Source organism: Clinocottus analis, unplaced genomic scaffold (genome assembly GCF_023055335.1).
Source record: "Clinocottus analis isolate CAN_PGR_092001 unplaced genomic scaffold, fCliAna1.0.p SCAF_11, whole genome shotgun sequence".
Classification (NCBI taxonomy): domain Eukaryota; kingdom Metazoa; phylum Chordata; class Actinopteri; order Perciformes; family Cottidae; genus Clinocottus; species Clinocottus analis.
The window spans coordinates 20,205,518-20,225,328 of record NW_027175832.1 but is presented as its reverse complement, the minus strand read 5'-3'; the positions used below and the strand labels follow the sequence as shown (position 1 = coordinate 20,225,328).

At 45.3% G+C, this 19,811-nt stretch overlaps 1 protein-coding gene across 1 annotated transcript in view; it reads right to left on the bottom strand.

Moving 5' to 3' along the window:
- LOC137779087 (receptor-type tyrosine-protein phosphatase N2-like) overlaps positions 1-19,811 on the bottom strand; it is a 92,102-nt gene that overhangs the window by 54,192 nt on the left and 18,099 nt on the right. The window contains exons 9-11 of the mRNA XM_068566583.1: positions 18,933-19,300; positions 17,097-17,183; positions 11,846-11,925 (exon numbers count right to left, since the gene is read on the bottom strand). Coding sequence (XP_068422684.1) covers positions 11,846-11,925; positions 17,097-17,183; positions 18,933-19,300 — 535 coding nt within the window. The remainder of the gene's footprint in view (positions 1-11,845; positions 11,926-17,096; positions 17,184-18,932; positions 19,301-19,811) is intronic.

Genomic DNA, 19,811 nt, shown 5'->3' with positions numbered 1-19,811 from the left:
CAAATATTCTGAATGTAATATGACAAAAATAAAGTTTCTTTTTAAAGAAAAGGTGCCTTGTTAGGATGTGAGTTGCTGTTAAGAAATAAAATACAGTAGTGAGATTGTGACAAATTGATTAACACCCTTGAATCTGGTTTGATTAAAGGCAACGGCAAACAGAAGTCTTTTATAGGTCGTTTCATCTCTCAGTGACGATGTAAACCACGATATAGCACGTTTTCTTTGGTTACTATTTCAATAGATCCTCTTTTAGAAACAGCCACATGATGAAGGCCATTCATTTGTGCGGTGTACCGAGTATTTTCTCATATTAATTAGGATCTGTCGTGCAAATATAATAGGGTAAATACAGAAAAACCTCCCATAGACTCTGATCATCACTGACGATTCCTCACCTCAACCGGGGAAAGGAGACTTTGTTAGTTCCTCCTTCGCAAACGAGCATGAACACGTCATTGTTTGAATAAAAACAGACTCGTCATCGGCTCTGTGCAGGATGAACTATTACATTAAATTATTAATACCGCTGCTCCTAAAGGTGCCGTCATTCCTTCCACGTTCGTCTTTTGTTCGAGTCCTTAAAACCCGTGAAGGGGGAAACAGTTCTATGAGAAATGGTGTGAAAAGAATTCTCCAGTTGATTTTTTTCGCACCTCTGCACACCTGAGCGACAAGTCGAATGGAAAAATAAAATAAAACGGGCTGTCAGTTTGTTGGTCTGTCAGAGCTTTATAAGTTTAGACTGCGGGGAATTCAGTAAGGAGCTTTTCCTCTACTTTCCGACGGACATTTTGTAAAACATCGGCCTCGACCGCCGAACCAAGAGGCTGTAGAGTCCTGGAGGAGAGAGAATGCAGCTTTAACACATGAAGCAAAGACTTCTATACAACCAGAGGAGTCGCCCCCTGGTGGTCAGGAGAGAGAATGCAGCTTTAACACATGAAGCATGGACTTCTATACAACCAGAGGAGTCGCCCCCTGGTGGTCAGGAGAGAGAATGCAGCTTCAACACACGAAGCGTAGACTTCTATACAACCAGGGGAGTCGCCCCCTGGTGGTCAGGAGAGAGAATGCAGCTTTAACACATGAAGCGTAGACTTCTATACAACCAGAGGAGTCGCCCCCTGGTGGTCAGGAGAGAGAATGCAGCTTTAACACATGAAGCATAGACTTCTATACAACCAGAGGAGTCACCCCCTGGTGTGTCATGCGTTAAAACTACAGTATAGAATGTGTTTAAGTCTAACCACATCCAGTTTTACAACGGAGACAATACCAACCCTCTGTATGTGTGTGCGTGTGTGTGTGTGTGTGTGTGTGTGTGTGTGTGTGTGTGTGTGTGTGTTGCTGTTGCAGGCGGCTGGTGATGGCAGCAGCCAGTTAACAGGTGAACATATCGGCCTTGGCAGAGACATTATGCAGAACTTGGTCCCATGCCAGTCGGCAGTGAAGCGAGAGGAGTAGTGTGTGTCTGTGTGTGTGTGTGTGACTAAGTGTGTGTGTGTGCGTGTGTGTGTCAGGCAGCTCTCTCTTTCTCAGCAGCTGGTCGTATGGGATGTGACGGCCTGGCCACCAGGCGTCTAGAGGAATGCGGCTTCGATGGCAGAAACAAAAATCTGTCTCTTTCTCAGACACACACACATGCACGCACACACACACACACACACACACGCACTCACAGACACACACACACACTTCCTCCAGCTGACGCTGCATGGAGGCTCCCTCAGTGAGTGCTGTCTTCGCTCTGCACTTTAAATCTTAACAACTGCGAAGGTCTAAAAAGCTTCTTTTTTTTAATATTAAAATCGGACAAAATCCAGTTGCTTTTCCATCAGTTCTTCTCTCCTCCTGCGTTCTCCGCTTGAAGGCCGGTCCGGCGGGAGAACCCGAGGACGGAAGCGGGCCGGGTATCAAACTCACGGCACCGGCAATCAAGTCGAGGCCGGCGGTTCTGCGACGGTGAAAAGCTTTTATCAAAAAGCGACCGGCTGAACCGGCCGACGGACTGAGTCACCCGCCTCCACATCCAGCTGCTCGTGTCCTTCCATCCATCACATTCATAATGGATTTTATTGTAATTTTAAAAATCACGTGATCCTGTCTTGTATAACGTCTGCAGCGTATAAAAAAGTTAGAAATTCTTGCCTATAAAAGGTACAACAGAGTACTTTAAAACTGATTTAATTCTGATGCCTGTACATGATGTACATAAGCAAACCAGACCATCAGCGAGAATAATAGCTCATTCGGAGCTTAATATACCTACAAAAATAATGTGTAGACATCCCACGAGATTATTTTGGATGATATCTATGTACTTACGGCCATTTTAAACCCAAACTATGATCTTTTTTCTCCAAAAGTCTGTCACTAACGACGTGGTTTTGTTGCCTAGACACAACTGAGAAGTTCAACGTGAAGAATGAAAGTTTATTTTGAAAAAAGACCGGTTTCATGTAAGACAATGTTATAACAGACCAGCCTTCACGGTGCGGGCGATAAATATGACGTATAAAATTATGGCATGAAGACGATTCTAAAAGTACATAAAAACACAACTCACCATAACGCTAAATTAGTTAGTTTCTCTGCTACGAGTGACGTGAGAGGACGACCCGGCATGTGTTCTTTTAATTAAACCCATTAGGTCCCATCTACTCCAAACTTAAACCCTTTAGGTTCCGTCTACTCCTAACTTAAACCCTTCAAGTCCCGTCTACTCCTAACTTAAACCCTTTAAGTCCCGTCTACTCCTAACTTAAACCCTTTAAGTCCCGTCTACTCCTAACTTAAACCCTTCAAGTCCCGTCTACTCCTAACTTAAACCCTTCAAGTCCTGTCTACTCCTAACTTAAACCCTTCAAGTCCCGTCTACTACTAACTTAAACCCTCCAAGTCCCGTCTACTCCTAACTTAAACCCTTCAAGTCCTGTCTACTCCTAACTTAAACCCTTCAAGTCCTGTCTACTCCTAACTTAAACCCTTCAAGTCCCGTCTACTCCTAATTTAAATCTTTATGTCCAGTCTACTCCTAACTTAAATCTTTATGTCCCGTCTACTCCTAACTTAAACCTGCTTCACAAAGACAGGATGTTGAGCATAGAATCAATGTTTTTTTTTGTCAATCTCCCTTAATTTTAATCCAGAACACGGGCATATTGGAAACAGACTTTTTGAGTTAACATATGAGAGAACCTCTTGACTGATCCGTCAAGATGTTCATTCATTCTGTGCGGCCCGGTACCAAGGGACCCACTGACCGGTACCGGACCGTCCAGAGAATCAAACCCAACACGGCGGTGGCGGAGCAATCTACACGAAATGAAGCCCAGTCTCCAAGCAAAAGTCATGATTTCCATTCATCAATATTCACGCCTGGAAACAGGGCATTAAAGCGGGCTTCAAAAAAAAAAAAACCCGGCCGCTTATCTTTTTAATTAGGGCCGCAGGTTGAGAGCGAGAGCGATATATTGCACTCTGGAGCTGATGTGTGCACGTAATGTGGAAGCGGTATCGATCGTGCGGTGGAGAGGACAACGCCGGCGCCTCATTCAAGACGCTCCCTCCGCTCCCCGAACTGTTCAATGCCGACGCCGCGATAAATAATATCAAAAGGCGAGAGAACCTGGCTAAAGGTGGATGAGATGAAATCTCTTTATAATGCAAAAAAAAAAAAACAGAGGAAGAAGAGAAGAGGAGGAGGGAAGGAGGATATTTCCTCTTTGCAGGCAGCCAGGGCGACCGGATATTGCAGCTGAAGAAACAAATAACCCGTCTTTCATCACGAGCAGATTAAAACACAAACAGACAGAGGGTTGGAAGAGAAAAAAATCCTAATTATATTCTCTAGAGTTGGTGTTTTTTCCCTGTGTTTTGACACACACACACCTCGCCAGGTTATCTGGGTCTAATAGGCAATATAAGAAGCTATTTACACCTCAAGGCGCTAATGCAACACTTTCCTAAATCTTATTACCGGCGCGGTGATGTTCTCACCTGAGTGTTGATGAGTTAAGGATCGAGACAGAAGTCTTCGGGACGGAGGTCGTCGTCCTCCCCCTCCCTCGCCCCCCTGCAGTTTTCCGGGCGAGTTGGCGCCGCGACCTTTGCCGACCCCGTTACATTGTCGCCTTCGCCGCAGGCCGCCACGCGCCACAGATGTAATTGAAGAGATGCTAATCCGTTCAGCAGAGCGCTTGCAGTCTCTTTTTTTCTTTTTCTAAAATATGTCACGGCGTAAATAAGAATGCAAATTGGTGTAGTAACGCGCAACTGTACAGAGAGAATTATCGTAACGTTTCACTAAAACGTGAATAAGTACCACGTTCAACTTCTGGCTCCAATAAAAGACACATCTCCGTAACCCTGCGGGCTTGTGGGGGTCGAGTAAAGCAATCCAGATCCAGATAAAGTACCTAATAGTTTCTCTAAAGCTTTTTTGTCTTTGGCTGTTCAGTTAAAAAATGGAAAACTTACTTATTTACTTATTTTAGGGCAAATCACTGGCCGGTTTGGGCATGCTGGGTATTTAAATGTTCATCAGCTTCCGCACTTGCTGTATGACGCGGATTTAGAAATGTGGGAGGTCCAGGAAGGCTTCAGGAGTGTCCTGAAGCCTTCCTGGATCACCCACATTGCTAAATGTGCGGAAGCTAATGAACATTTTAATACCCAGCATGCCCAAATCGGCCAGTGTTTTGACTTAAAATAAGTATTTTTTCCATGTTTTACCTGAACGACTCATGCACCTTTTTTTGGGTGGGGGTTGGGCTTCAATCACGTGACCACACTGTCTTCCTATCACCTCTCTGCCTCATCACACTGATGCTGGCTAAACCGCATCAGCAGTTTAAAGTCTCCGAAATACAGACCAGCGGTTCTAATCCAGCTCCAAAAAAATACAATAAAATTGTAAAAAAAAAGAAGAAAAATCCGCAGCAAGGGACTACATTAATTATACACAAAAAAAGCAGTACAAAAGAGGGCCTGGTCTTTGAAGATACTGAGCACTAAATGTCACCGGCAGCCTTTGAAGCGCTCGCCTGCCTTTGTCTCTCACCTCTCCTCCACATGAAACAGAGACGGAAGCAGACAGCGACGGTGAGGGACAACTGCACACCCTTAAAGAGGAAGACGAAGAAGAGGACGAAGAAAAAGAAGAAGAAGAAGACATCCTATAAGAGCAAAGGTGCACTGTACTCCATCCATGTGAGGCCGGAGCTCCAGCTCGACGTCTGTCACAATCTATCTTGGTCGCACTGCGGCGGGAATACTATGTATATGTATGAATATAGATGTATATTAATATTAATATATTACATGAGTACTTCTCACGGAGGACTCGTGTCAACTGAGGACATCCAGAGGTTTTAAAAATCTGCTTTAAATCACATTCAAATCTGCTGGTTTTCCAACCAACAATGCTTTTACGCTGGTTCGAGGGTTCATCACTGAAAAAAGGTTGAGAACCACAGGAATACAAGATATATATATATATATATATATATATATATATATATATATATATATATATATATATATATATATATAGATAGATAGATAGTATATAACGACAAGCGAAGAACAAATGTCCGGCTTCAGAAAGATCAATGCATTGATAGTTTTGGGGCTATTTGTTAAGCTTCTGCACAGTTGGTTACCCAGCATGCAACGATCCGATCATGTTTTGGCATAAAGTTTCTTTAGATCTCATTTGTTGGTTCATATGATGACTTCAACAGACCTCTGAGGCCTCTAGAAGGGCTTCTCTTGGGGTTTAAAAGGTTTTAATTCTTGTGGATATCACACAAAAACATGCAATATGTAATAAAATAAAACTACTTGAATCCTCATGGCAAGAGACAACCTGCATGTGGTTATTCTTTGGCTGAACTGACCATTTAAATTCCCATTTTGGTAGATTACTGCCAGCGTACTGGACACTTCCCCCCAGCAGAGGAAACATGAACAGCTGTCTGACGAAAACATTCCTCGATGGTTCTCCCCAAATTCAAACAAATACACAAAAAAATCCTCCCCATGACAGTTTTTCGCTTGTTCAGTTCTTCAAATATTGATCTAATCCTCTCACACCGAAGCAAAAACTCATCTCATACCGGTCCTGAACGGGGCGGCCAGAAGAAGCCGAGAAGAGAAAAGAAAATGTCCGTGAGTCATTCTGCTCTTTTGTATTCTCTCCTCGGCGGCCCTCGAGTCTTTGTGGAGGAGGAGGGGGAAGAAAGAGAAATCACGAGAAAAGATCGAGAGGAGGGAAAAAGAGAGAGAGAGAGACGGAGGGAACAAGACCAGGAGAGAGAAATCACAGAGGGGTTTGATGGGAGAGAAGGGCCCTCGAGTGCAGTCGTAATCAAGGCCCCGTGCGCTGAAGAGGGGCCAATCAATCCGGCTGTCTGCCTCCACGTCTCGTCAGGTGTCTCCCAAAAAAAAAAAAAAGAGGAAAAAAGACGTGGCGACAAATGAGCCGCCGGCGTCCAGACGGGCCGCCGGAGAGCGAGCGACAACGCGAGCGTCACCGAAGACCTGAGCTGCAGGAGAAGAAAATGGCCTCCGGCAGGGGAGGGAAGTGTCACGGAGACGATGTGCAGGGGTTTGAGTTCTAGTGAAATCCATCGAGATTAGCGTGATTAGCTTGAGCGCTAGCAGGGCAGCGATCCTGGAAAAGTCATGACATTTCAAAATGGTTATTTCCAGGCCTGGAAAAATCCTTTAAAAGAAAAGTGGTGTAAAAGTCCTATAAATGTGTTATATTCATGTGTTCATGACGTTCATTTAGTTATAAATAATGAATCTGCTTTTAAAAGAAAGAGGCTCAAAATGTCAGCAGCATACATACAGGCATCTATATAAATGTTTATTCTTTTAATCAAACTATTGTCTCTCATTCATTTGAGTCATTTAAGGTTTACTGTATGCTTTGAATCCTCATTGTTAGTTTAAATACTACATTTTATCACTTTGTACTGTTCACACACACATTTCACACAATGTTTGATCATAAACATTTGGTTTAAAGTCATGAAAATTGGGATAAAAGTCATGAAAATTTGGTTTAAAGTCATAGAAAATGGGTTTAAAGTCATGGACATTCATTGGTGAGCGTGTATATGAACCCTGTGGAAGGCTGTATTTAGGCTTTGTATTTAAAACTGTGACTTTAATCACATTCGCTGCCTTAGAATTGGCTCCTCCGGGCCACCGTATAAGCGCCGCGCGCTCCCAACATGGCCGCCGCGTTCACATCAAGGATTCTTGCAATAATATGGAGATAATGATGGAGATTGCAAATCATTTCAGCTTTGAGTGTTGACGGATCAATACAGTTAAAACACATTTAAAACGTTCACATTATTTGAACATTGAGCCAAAAACAATATTCACTGTGAATCGGTGAAGAGAGATGAAGGTTTCTCACCCGCCCGTCTTTTCACATTTCAATAACTGTACTTTCATGATATCACAGGTACCATATGTCATTCTGCGCCAGCGAGGAAGCTTTACAGAAAAAGGTGATTATGTTATAATTAGGAGCCGTCGTCAGACAGACATGCTCATTAAATCTGAGGATATTAAGAAACTTCCACGATGATTTGACTCCCATCCACGAGCAGCAAAAGAGAAGTAGATTAAATTATTCAATCTCCGTGCTGAGGAGTTTTGGGGAGGTCGAGGTCTGCGCCTCCACCGAGCCGCCATCACCGAGCCGCCATCACCGCTCGTATAAATTAAAGGTAACGCGGAGGATTTAAAATGAGAGGATGAATAAAATATGAAGCCGAGAGGCGCCTTGACACTGTGTCGTCATTCTGATGTAAAAGACGGGTTTAAGTAAAGAGCAGGTGTGTGAGAGTGTGTGTCTGTGTGTGAGAGTGTGTGTCTGTGTGTGAGAGTGTGTGTCTGTGTGTGTAGGTGTGTCTGAGTGTGTAGGTGTGTGTGAGTGTAGGTGTGTGTCTGTGTGTACGTCTGAGTGTGTGTGGAGTGAGACCTGTCTCCAGTCCAACAATTAGAAACAGCCCTTCCTCCTGCCTTCTGCCTCCTTCCTCCTTCCTCCTGCCTCCTTCCTCCTGCCTCCTTCCTCCTGCCCCCTTTCTACTGCCTCCTTCCTCCTGCCTCCTTCCTCCTGCCCCCTTCCTCCTGCCTCCTTCCTCCTGCCCCCTTTCTACTGCTTCCTTCCTCCTTCTTTCTGCCTCCTTCCTCCTGCATCCCTTCTTCTGCCTCCTTCCTTCTGCCTCCTTCCTCCTGCATCCTTCCTCCTGCCTCCCTTCTTCTGCCTCCTTCCTCCTGCCTCCTTCCTTCTGCCTCCTTCCTCCTTCATTCTTCCTCCTGCCTCCTTCCTCCAGTCCAGCTCAGAGGGCTGCAAGAGGCAAGCACGAAGCCAGCTGTTTATTGGTTCTCCCCTCCATCCATCCATCCATCCATCCATCCATCCATCCCTCGAGAGAGAAAGAGAGAGAGAGAGAAAGAGAGAGAGAGAGAGAGAGAGAGAGAGAGAGAGAGAGAGAGAGAGAGAGAGAGAGAGAGAGAGCATCAGGCTCTCCTCCCCCATCGCATCCCCCGGCGCTCACAGACAGCACACAGCTCTACGCTCGCTCTCTGAAGTCAGACCAAAAACAACCACAGGTGACTCTGCAAATTGCATCACTAAGCAACCACCAGCCCCCCTAAACCCCCCCCCCTTCTCCCCCCCTCACCCCCCCCCCCCCCCCTCCACCACTTTGGTTCCTCTCCTCAGCAACAGGTGGGAGAGAAAACTTCTGGCATCGATTAGCCTTTTGGCGTGCGATGAAAACTGATTAGCAAGTGAACCGAAATGAATTTAACTGCTGCTCCTGAAGGGCAGAGAGAGAGAGAGAGAGAGAGAGAGAGAGAGAGAGAGAGAGAGAGAGAGAGAGAGAGAGAGAGAGAGAGAAGCCCCTACACACCAGAGAGCAGTTTCTAATGCATTCGCCGCATCGATTGGGAGCCATTACATTACATAAAGTTCTACGCGGCGGCGGGCGATGACACAACATCCGCCGGCGCTGTGACTCATGGCAACGAGTCGGCCGGGTCGTTTATTATTTTTTAAACATATGCATATTCTCACAGGAGGTAGAGTGTTGCAGCACTTTACATGAAGTCAATCAACGTTGTGGTTGAGGAGACAATTAAGTTTACGTTTAAAGAAAAAGAGACTCAGCCGCTCAGCCGCCTCTGCAAAGAAGTCTTTAACTCGCCAGGAAACGTTTACACGTCGGCGCACAAATCAAAACTCCTGGCGCAACATGGACGCCGAGCGAGCGGCCATTGTTCGCCAAAGACGAGGAAGTTGAACCGGAGAGGAACGGACCGGCGGCGAGCGTCCAGAGGGACGCGTGAGAGACGCCTTCGCTCGCGATTAGCATGAATGCTAAAAGCAAAGCGCCGGTGGGGTTGAAACAGACAGCCGGTGCGGAGCGGAGCCGCCTCAGCTGCTGCTCGAGTGCTAATTGAGCCGCCGTGACCTCCGACCCCTGCGGGCCCATTCACCGGCTCTGGTTCTCACGGCCGCGACGCGCCGCTGGAAGCGAGCCCCCGGTGACTCCGCCCACCGCCCCACCCGGACAATGAGGCCGTGAGGGGTCAGCACCTCGCTGCCCCGCCGGCTTGACATCCACCCCCACCATGAGGCTCGAACCTGTAACCTTCCACATGTCTGGGACACGACCCTCAGCTCCTTTGCAGACAGAAGACTTTCCTGTTTGCTGCCTTTGAAAGAAACAGATTCAAGGATCAAGTGCTGCGTCTGACGGCAGATATTGTTATAAAAACTATGTGTTATTCATACACATGTTGACCAATAGATTTCTATGACTTTAAACCAAATTTCCATGACCTATGAGCACATTTCCAAGACTTTTAACCAATTTTCCATGACGTCTGACCACATTTCAATGATTTTAAACCACATTTTTATGACTTTTAATCAAATGTTCATGATCAAACATTGTGTTAAATGTGTGTGTAAACAGTAAAAAGTGATAAAATGTAGTATTTAAACTAACAATGAGGATTCAAAGCATACAGTAAACCTTAAATGACTCAAATGAATGAGAGACAATAGTTTGATTAAAAGAATAAACATTTATATAGATGCCTGTATGTATGCTGCTGATATTTTGAGCCTCTTTCTTTTAAAAGCAGATTCATTATTTATAACTAAATGAACGTCATGAACACATGAATATAACACATTTACACCACTTTTACACAACTTTGGGGATTTTCCGTTTTCCAAGGACTATTTCCAGGCCTGTAAATAAACCATTTAATATATTCCATGACTTTTCCAGGTGTTTTATGACCGTATGAAACCTGCGTTCCCACCGAAATCACACCAGATCTCCGCCCGGCGACAGATGATGATGAAACGGCGTCATCACCACGGCAGCGTGAAGCTTCATGTTGAAGGAAAGCGCTCCATAAACCCGGCCGGTAGGGGTGTGTGTCTGTGGGGTGAATGTTCGCTCCGGGATGGATTGATTGTGTAGTTGAATGTGACAAACGGCACTTTAAAGACGGGCCCCGCCCACACCATTACACTCTGGCCGAGGGCGGACGCCATGTTTCATTTTGAGCGCGTTCTGTCAAATGTTTGCATTAATAACCACGAGGCTCATCCCTGAGAGAGAGAGAGAGAGAGAGAGAGAGAGAGAGAGAGAGAGAGAGAGAGAGAGAGAACAACAACAGTACAAACAAGAGAGACGATGGACACAATCACCTCCTGAGTGACCAGACAACCTTTTCAGTCTGTCTGCTGTCCAATAGTCCGCCCCAAAAAAGTCCTAAACAACTTTATTTATAACACTGAAGTGAAACAGAATCACGCCTCCCACCGAGGACGTTTTTCTACTTATCCAGAAAGAACGATCAATGTTATTGACGAGCAATCGGTGCGTCGCTTCAATTGTGGGACGTAATTGTCTCCTTTTATTCGGTGAAGGACGGTCCACTGTGTCCTCGTCTGAAGGAGATGAAAAAGGAGGCATTGAGGCACCTTTTCCTTTCGAGCAGTTAACGCTAACGTGTTTTATTTTTTGTTCCTAAAAATGTTCTGTTTGTTTTTGTTTGCTTTGTCTTTCCATTTTTGGTTTTGTTCTGTTTGTCTCTGTCTTTTGTCCCGAATGTAAAGCGTCTTTGTGTATCAAGAAAAGCGCTATAAAAGTTTGAATTATAACGTATCTAGCAGTAGGGCTAACGTATCTAGCAGGAGGGGCTAACGTACCTAGCAAGAGGGGCTAACGTATCTAGCAGTAGGGGCTAACGTATCTAGCAGTAGGGCTAACGTATCTAGCAGGAGGGGCTAACGTACCTAGCAAGAGGGGCTAACGTATCTAGCAGTAGGGGCTAACGTATCTAGCAGTAGGGGCTAACGAATCTCGCAGGAATTTGCAGAAGGCATTAACGACTCATTTCCTCTCCACAAAAACAAATAAAAATTCCAAGCTTGTGTTTTTAGGCCCACGTCCAAACTCTCCGATCGATTTCCACAATGAAGCCAAACAAACATGGCTGCACACACACACACACACCCACACACACAGACACACACAGACAACAACAAAAAACACAGAGTCCTGCAGAGCTTCCTTTTAAAATGGGAAAAATACTGAAACCTAAAACTCCAGACCGAGGCGTTAAAGTGGCAGCGTGGGAGGCAAGAACACAAAACTGTACACACACACACACACACACATCTCCCAGAAGTCACAGGTTTTAAAGGCGGTGTGTGTGGCGGCTCAGGTGCAGTGGCGGTAATGGCCTCTGTGCTACAAAGACAGCATCACTCAAGGAGAAGCCCTACCTGCCACGTTGGCCACATCTGCGGTGTTGACGTTGTGAGTGTTCGGGCTCACTTTGAAGGTCACAGCAGGGCCCACCACGCTGTGAAACACACACACACACACACACACACACACACACACACACACACACACACACACACACACACACACACACACACACACACACACACACACACACACACACACACACACACACACACACACACACGGTTAGAAGCTGTACAAAAGACAACCTCAGAAGCAGTTTTTCATGGTGGAGAGTTGTTTTGTTCATATGAGGGAGTAAAAAGAAGCGGTGCTCATTAAAGTTCAGCCATATGTGGAGCTTGGGAATATATATATATATATATATATATATATATATATATATATATATATATATATGGATATATATATATATATATATATATATATATATATATATATATCCTTTAGGCTGTTGCAATCCCATCACCGCTGTGAGATAACCTCTTGAATCTCAATGCAACGCGCCCGGCGGCATTTAGGCATGCTGGGAAATGAATAGAGGGAGGGATGTTAAGGGGGGGGGGGTTTGGTCATCAACAAGAGGACATGGTTCTGTTGGTGATTGCATTGAGACGTGATGGATGCGGAGCGACAGAGAGAGTCGGGCGACCAGAAGAACGACGAGGAGAAGAAGAAGAAACAAAAATGGAGGTGCAAAAAGACGGGATTGTTTTTCCAGGTGCCAATAAATAAAAAAAAGGGGCTTGAATTGAAACGCTGAGCCGAGAGGAGCTGGGTGGTCAGAGCGGAGGCTCCCGATGTGTTTAACCTTTTGTTTTCCCCCCGCTGTAATTCAGACTAAAAGGCCCAGCAGGAAGATAGATCACCGGCTCCCCTCGTGGGCCTCCACAGGGAGCGACTGCTACTGTATGAAATATGGTGACATCAGTAATGGAGCAGGTCACAGCTCAGAAGAAGAAACAAAATGCTTTCAGAGATACAGAAAAGTAGTTTTTGGGGGTTTCAGGTTGATGGAGTTTGTTTCTGGACGCTGTGAGGTCCGACGCTGGAAACAAGAGATTCACATGAAGTGAAAGAAACAGGAAAAGAAGTTAAAACCATTCATGTGACATCCTCAGCCCGGTGCAGGAACTATATATATATATATATATATATAAATATATATATATATATATATATATATATATATATATATATATATATATATATATATATATATATATATATGTATATTATTGTGGCTTTTTAATTGGGTTTCTCGAGCCCTGAGGTCAGTTTTATGAAAGAGAAACACAAGCGGCATCAAACCGCCGGCCCCGTTGAACCGAACGCTGCAACAACAAACTCATCAGAGCGCCGCGTGACGCTCAGCGCTGGAAGGAGATAATAAACTAAAAGAAGAAACACTTTTCTCTGCCGACCGCCGTCCTGCTGCAACGCTGCAGCTTCAGAGAGGTCAAGAGTTCAGAGACCAGATATGTGTTTAAATACACAACTCAAGCATCATCTTATGAATATATATGTATAAATACACAACTGAAGCATCATTTTATCAATATATATGTATAAATACACAACTGAAGCATCATCTTATCAATATATATGTATAAATACACAACTGAAGCATCATCTTATCAATATATATGTATAAATACACAACTGAAGCATCATCTTATCAATATATATGCCCACTTTCATACTTTTCTAGACATGTGAACATGTATAAAGTCAAGAACGACGTTCTTTCCCCTCTAGTAGTAAAATGTTGTGTAACTCTGTGTGTAGAAACCTTCAGGATGTGCAGAGGATTGAAAGTGCTCCTCCTTCTTCTCCTCCTCCTCCTCCTCCTCCTCTTCCTCCTCCTCCGGCCCTCTCTCTCCCCCTAGTGGCGGCTCCCTGCTATGACGCCCTCAGCTCAGACGTTACATCACCTCGACTCCCTCATGTTCATAAATAAAATAATAAATAAATAAAACACTCGGCTACACACACTCGGCTACACACACTGTTACGCAACAGCCGTGATTCCTCGGCGCGCACGTCAGCGCTTCCTGTTCCCTCCACGCTTCCCGTCCTGTTTAGTTTTTTATTTCAGCGTTGAGCGACATCGAGTTGATCCAAATGAAACACAGACGTGAGTCACTGCGCAGGTTAGCTTAGCATCCTGACACACAGTGCGCAGGCTGCCGCCTGTGATTCACACGTTCATACGTTTGCCAGAGTTGTCGGTAATATGCTAATCTGGCGCTCTCGCTCAAGGTCAGAAGGTCGAGGGCGCCTCCGGTGAGACTTTGTGTGCAGGTAAAGTCAACACAACTTCAGAAAGGATCGCACACGGTCGCACATCCTGATTCTGCCTCCAACCGAAAACAATGGAAGTAAATGGAAGTTGGTTTTGTGTGTGTATGTGTGTGCGTGTGCGTGTGTGTTGCTCACTAAAATGACACATTAGAGCAACATTCCTTCCCCTGAACAATGTAATTACACCTGAAAATGTGATTAAATTAGCAATTAAGCCCCTCGGAAAATCAAATAAACGGCAAATAAGCCAGCCCGGCGATGCAATAATTACATATTTTTGATGATATGAGCTCTCTTATCTTAACTTTACCAGATGCACTTATCGAAATAAAGCCGCTTTAAATCATTTTCGCTTCGTTGGCTTGAAAAGTTTTAATAGAATATGGACTTTAGGACACAAAATTGGAGCGAAAAGATGCTTGAATAAGTAGATTTTTGATGCAAAAACATCTTCATTCATCATTACCAATATTATATTTGATCAAAATGGTGTCACGTGATAAAATTCCCTGACGATAAGAAGAAGAAGAAGAAGACTACATTGACCCGTTCATGAAAAGTCTTCTTATTGTCTGGAGTCTCTGAGTGAATCGATGGAGGGTGGGGGGGGGGGGGGGGGGTAATTGGACGAAATGGACTTGCAGAGGTCAAAGGGCAGAACACAAGTTGTTGTTGAAGCTGGGGCGGGTAATAGCCAGATGCATGCTGGGTAAAAATCCAGGCTCAGTGTCCGTCTGGAGCTTTTGTCTCTGGGCTTCTTCTGGCGGAGGACGACGCTGACAGACTGTCAGGGCGGCGCCCCCTGCTGGGCTTTCAGCGCGCTCGCAACAAAAGACACCCAGCTCTCTCTCTCTCTCTCTCTCTCTCTCTCTCTCTCTCTCTCTCTCTCTCTCTCTCTCTCTCTATCCATCACCTCCCCAGTGTGCAGCTCCCGCCTTTCACTCCCAGAATAGGAGAACAAAGACAAAAGGTGCATTAGAACCGGAGAACAGTGCGGGCCCACCCAGGAGACTGCATACAGCAGCCGAGCAGTGGGGGGGGAGTGTGTGTGAAGGTATGTGTGTGTGTGTGTGCGTCTCACACACACACACACACACACACACACCACATCACACACACAACACCGTAACTGTTTGTACACTGAGTCTGAATGAACTGCACAAAAAAGCACTGCAGTAGAAGTTGTTTCTGTTGGAGCTGCAGCTGCAGAAGAAGAAGAAGAAGAAGAAGAAGAAGAAGAAGAAGAAGAAGAAGAAGAAGAAGAAGAAGAAGAAGAAGAAGGAGGTGGTAGTGGATAAGCCCGTAGTGAGTGGAGGGTGAGTTCATGCAGAGTTCAGTCTCATTAATAAGTGATTCAGTCGGCGGCTCGGCTCCAACACGTCGATAACATCCTATAAGATATGTCGACGGAATGATAATGAGGCGGTGTCCTTGCATTCGGGACTCAGCTTCTCCTATTTGGATAAAAGCGCTCTCGGGTTTTGATCCCACCCGTTTGCCGTCCGATGCGACGCTCGGGGCCGGTTGGAGCGATGCGTCTGAAGCGCTCCAGAGCGAGATGTCTCCACCCCCTTTGGAGGGAGGCGGGAAAAACAAACCGCCGCCCACGCCGAGCCCGCGGGCCCCGAGACGCTCGATGTCGCGCGATAAACGCCGGCGAGTCATCAGCAGCGGAAAGCGCGGAGGCGTCGGTGATTTGGGAGCGTTAACGTGATGCGTTGTTGAAGCAGTTCTTCATTTTAATCTCCTGCTCGGCCGTCTGACAGCTGGCAGGAGTTTCAGAAGGACTCGAAGCGGGTCCTGCTTCCACTCCCGATTACACTACTCTCATATATGTAATATGAGCGTATATGACTATGTAATATGAACATTTATGACTACACTCATGTATGTAATATGAGCGTAGTCACTGTGAGCGGGTCCGATTCCGCTCCCGATTACAGTGCCTGAATGAAAAGTACTTTATTAATCTCCAAGGAGAAATTTTTTAAATTACGCCTACGCTTAAAGAAGAAATATGAGCGTAGTCACTGTGAGCGGGTCCACTTCCGATTACGGTGACTATGCTCATGTATGTAATATTAGCGTATATAACTACGTAATATGAACATTTATGACTACGCTCATGTATGTAATATGAGCGTAGTCACTGTGAGCGGGTCCGCTTCCGCTCCCGATTACAGTGACTATGCTCATATGTGTAATATGAGCGTAGTCACTGTGAGCGGGTCCGCTTCCGCTCCCGATTACAGTGACTACTCTCAAAAAAGAAATATGAGCGTAGTCACTGTGAGCGGGTCTGCTTCCGATTACAGTGACTATACTCATATATGTAATATGAGCCTAAATGATTACGTAATATGAACATTTATGACCTGGCTCACGTAATATGAGCGTAGTCACTGTGAGCGGGTCCGCTCCCGATTACAGTGACTACGCTCATATAAGTAATGTGAGCGTAAATGACTATGTATTTATGACTACTCTGTGATATGAGCGTATATGTCAACGTAATATGAACATTTATGACTACGCTCATACATGTAATATGAGCGTAGTCACTGTGAGCGGGTCCGCTTCTGCCTCCGATTAATACGAATATCACAGTAAAGCGTGGAAACCTGCCGTTAGACGCTGCCGGGTTCGTCCCCGTGAAGATGCACCGACGGTGTGAAACGTGTCGCTGCCACAGCTCGGCCTGCTCTGTTTGAACAGACTTCATTTGTTGGCATCTTCCACCACAACAGCTGCGACACCGATCAACACTCTCCGTAAGCAAGAGATTATACCGAGCGGCAGCAGACCCCCCCCCAAATGAGCAGGTGTGTGTGTGTGTGTGTGTGTTGGACAAATGGACGGTTTAAAGCTGGAGAAGGAACACCAGCTTCAGGTCGGATGTCGATGGGGTCGTTTGAGTGTGACGGATAAAAAAAAAAACTGTAAAAAAGCAGAAATACTCACGAGAGCTCGGCAAAGTCGTTCATCTGGATCTTAGCCCTGCGAGCCAGGATCTTCATCAGGTGGAGGCCTTCGTCTGTCTGGAGTCCACTGATGATGACGAGGAGGAGGAGAGAAAGAGAAGAGACATTTATTACGTAAGATGGAAGAAAAAGAAGCAATTTAGCAAACGCAGTGAGCGTTCGGGGAGCATCTTTAGCATTGTTAGCGTCGATGAGAGAAATCAGAGCCGACAGGAAGTATTTCGAGAAGAAAAGTCGGACAAAGAATGAAATTAAAGTTCAAAAAGAGAAGCAGGAGCTCCCGGGTGAGGCGAGAGAGGTGAATACGAGGAGCTGGTGGAAAGTTGAACGCTTGTTATCGCTCCCTCGTTCCCTCGTTCCCTCGTTCCCTCACTCCACGCCGCTAAGCGAGCGCTGACGGTGATTGAAAAGGTCGAGGCCAAAACACAGACTCCAGCGAAGCCGTTTAACAAATGGAGCGGCCGTGGTGGCGCCGCACGCCGAGAATGACCTCTGCTGCGAGTCGGCGTCCTCGAACTGAACAAAGACGAGAACGCCGCTTCACCCTGATGTCGCGCAAAAACACTTGTGACCCGATGAAGAGATGAATGCTTTAAATGATAATGGAACACTACTCGATGACCTTTGTCCATTTCTTTTAGTTTAAAAGTGTTTAGTATAAGTGTAATTTAGTTTTACATGCAGTTAAAAAAAGAGGGAAAAAACCCACAGAGGTGAAAATTAGCAAAGTTGCAGCCTGGTTTCATTTAGTCAGAAACCCTGTTTGCAACCGCAACCACAAGGTTTTGTTGTCTAAACAAAATCACAACGTTAACCGCAACAGTTTAACAACAATAACGCAACAGTTTCACAACGTTAACCACTTGTTACAACAATAACCGCAACAGTTTGGCGTCACATGATGCCTTTGGGCCCAAAAATGCGTTTTCTCAGAGACGTTATCGGGAAAAAGACGTCTGTAACTCAGTGGATATTTTTTTTAAGGTGAATCTACTTCACTGTACAAAACCACAAGTTATTTTACCTCCCTTCATTTGAATGAATACATTTCAATAGATGTCCGTAAGACATTTCACAAATTATGTTGATCAGAACATTTTTTTCCTCTTTTTCATCATGATTCCTTTAAAACAAATGAGCTCGTTACGTCTGAGAGAGAAAACTTCTTCTTCCATGACAGGATGTTCATTTAGTGGAAGTGAACGTCATCTCTCTGAGGCTCGGTTGGCACTCGAGTTTCTTTGGTTCCTTTATTTGTTTCACTCTGGAATCTTCCATTTCGTAGCTTTTCTGTATTTTTTACTTCACTGCATGTTTCTGACAGCTTGAGTTATTGGATACTTAGTCAACTTATTTTATATTCAACTGGAGCTGCTGTCCAATAAACATTTAAGCTCTGAAAATTGCCTCCTTTCTTTTATGCTTCTTTCTCTTTTTATTTTTTTATTTCCCCGCCGCCAATTTATTTTGCCGTCTTTCTTTTGCCGTCTTTCTTTCGTCCTCTCCACTTTACTTTGCTTTTGCTCTTTCTTACACTTCCTCCTTTTCTTGCTTCCTTTCCTTCTTCTCCCCCTCCTCGCATCTTTGTCTCTGTTCTCACGTCCTTTCCTCTATCCTTATGTCCTTGTTGCTTTCCAGTGAAAAGCAATAAGTGCTTTTCATGTTTTCCAGCCGTAAAAATTACGTAAAAACCCCAAAACAAGATTTTTCCCGTAAAACACAATATGAAATGTGCTTATGTAAGCTACACGGAAAGGTTTTAACCGATAATATAAACATATCAAATCTGCTCTAATCCATATCTGGTCCCACTCACTCGGTGTCGGTGATGACGTAGCCGAAGACGTCCTCGTCCGCCTTCTTCCCGCCGGCTTTCACGTCCAGCTGGAGTTCGGGGGCGTGCATCGTCTTCTTGTGCGGCTCCTCGTACACGAGCGCCGCAGGAGGCGGAGCCACCTCCTTGATCCAGCCCCGCACCTCCGACACCTCCTCCTGCACCGCCTGGGCGGCGGCGCCGGCGTCCTTCTTCTGCACCGTCGTCCCCGCCGCGCTGGTCCGGCTCCGGACGTTCTCCAGCCCCGCCCGGCGGCCGCCGGGTGGCGTCTCCGCGGCCGAGGGAGGCCCGTTGAAGGACGCATCGTCCAGGTAGGCGAGGAGTTTGGTGAAGAGGAGTCCGCTGGCGGGCTGAAGGGGAGAGACGAGCCGAGTGAGCCAACAGAACACTGTGGACACGGCCAAAACCTCACATTTACAAAGCAGCATTTTAGGTCTGAGGGTAAGTAGCTGTTTGTGTCTTTCTAGTTGTTTTGTGTCTCTTTCTAGTTGTTTTGTGTCTCTTTGTAGTTGTTTTGTGTCTCTTTCTAGTTGTTTTGTGTCTCTTTGTAGTTGTTTTGTATTTTTTTTCCAGTTGTTTTGTATCTCTTTGTAATTGTTTTATATCTCTTTGTAGTTATTTTGTATCCTTTGTAGTTGTTTTGTGTTTGTTTGTAGTTGTTTTGTAGTTGTTTTCGTCTCTTTGTAGTCTTTTAGTGTCTCTTTATAGTTGGTACTTTTATGTTTCTTCTACTCATTTTGAGTCTGTTCTGCAAGTGGAGGCAAGGCTTGTTCAACATCTAGTAAAAAAAACCTGCAACCACATCTTGCATTGCACAGGAACTGCAGTAAAACGTTTATTCTCTTATTATACTCTCCCATC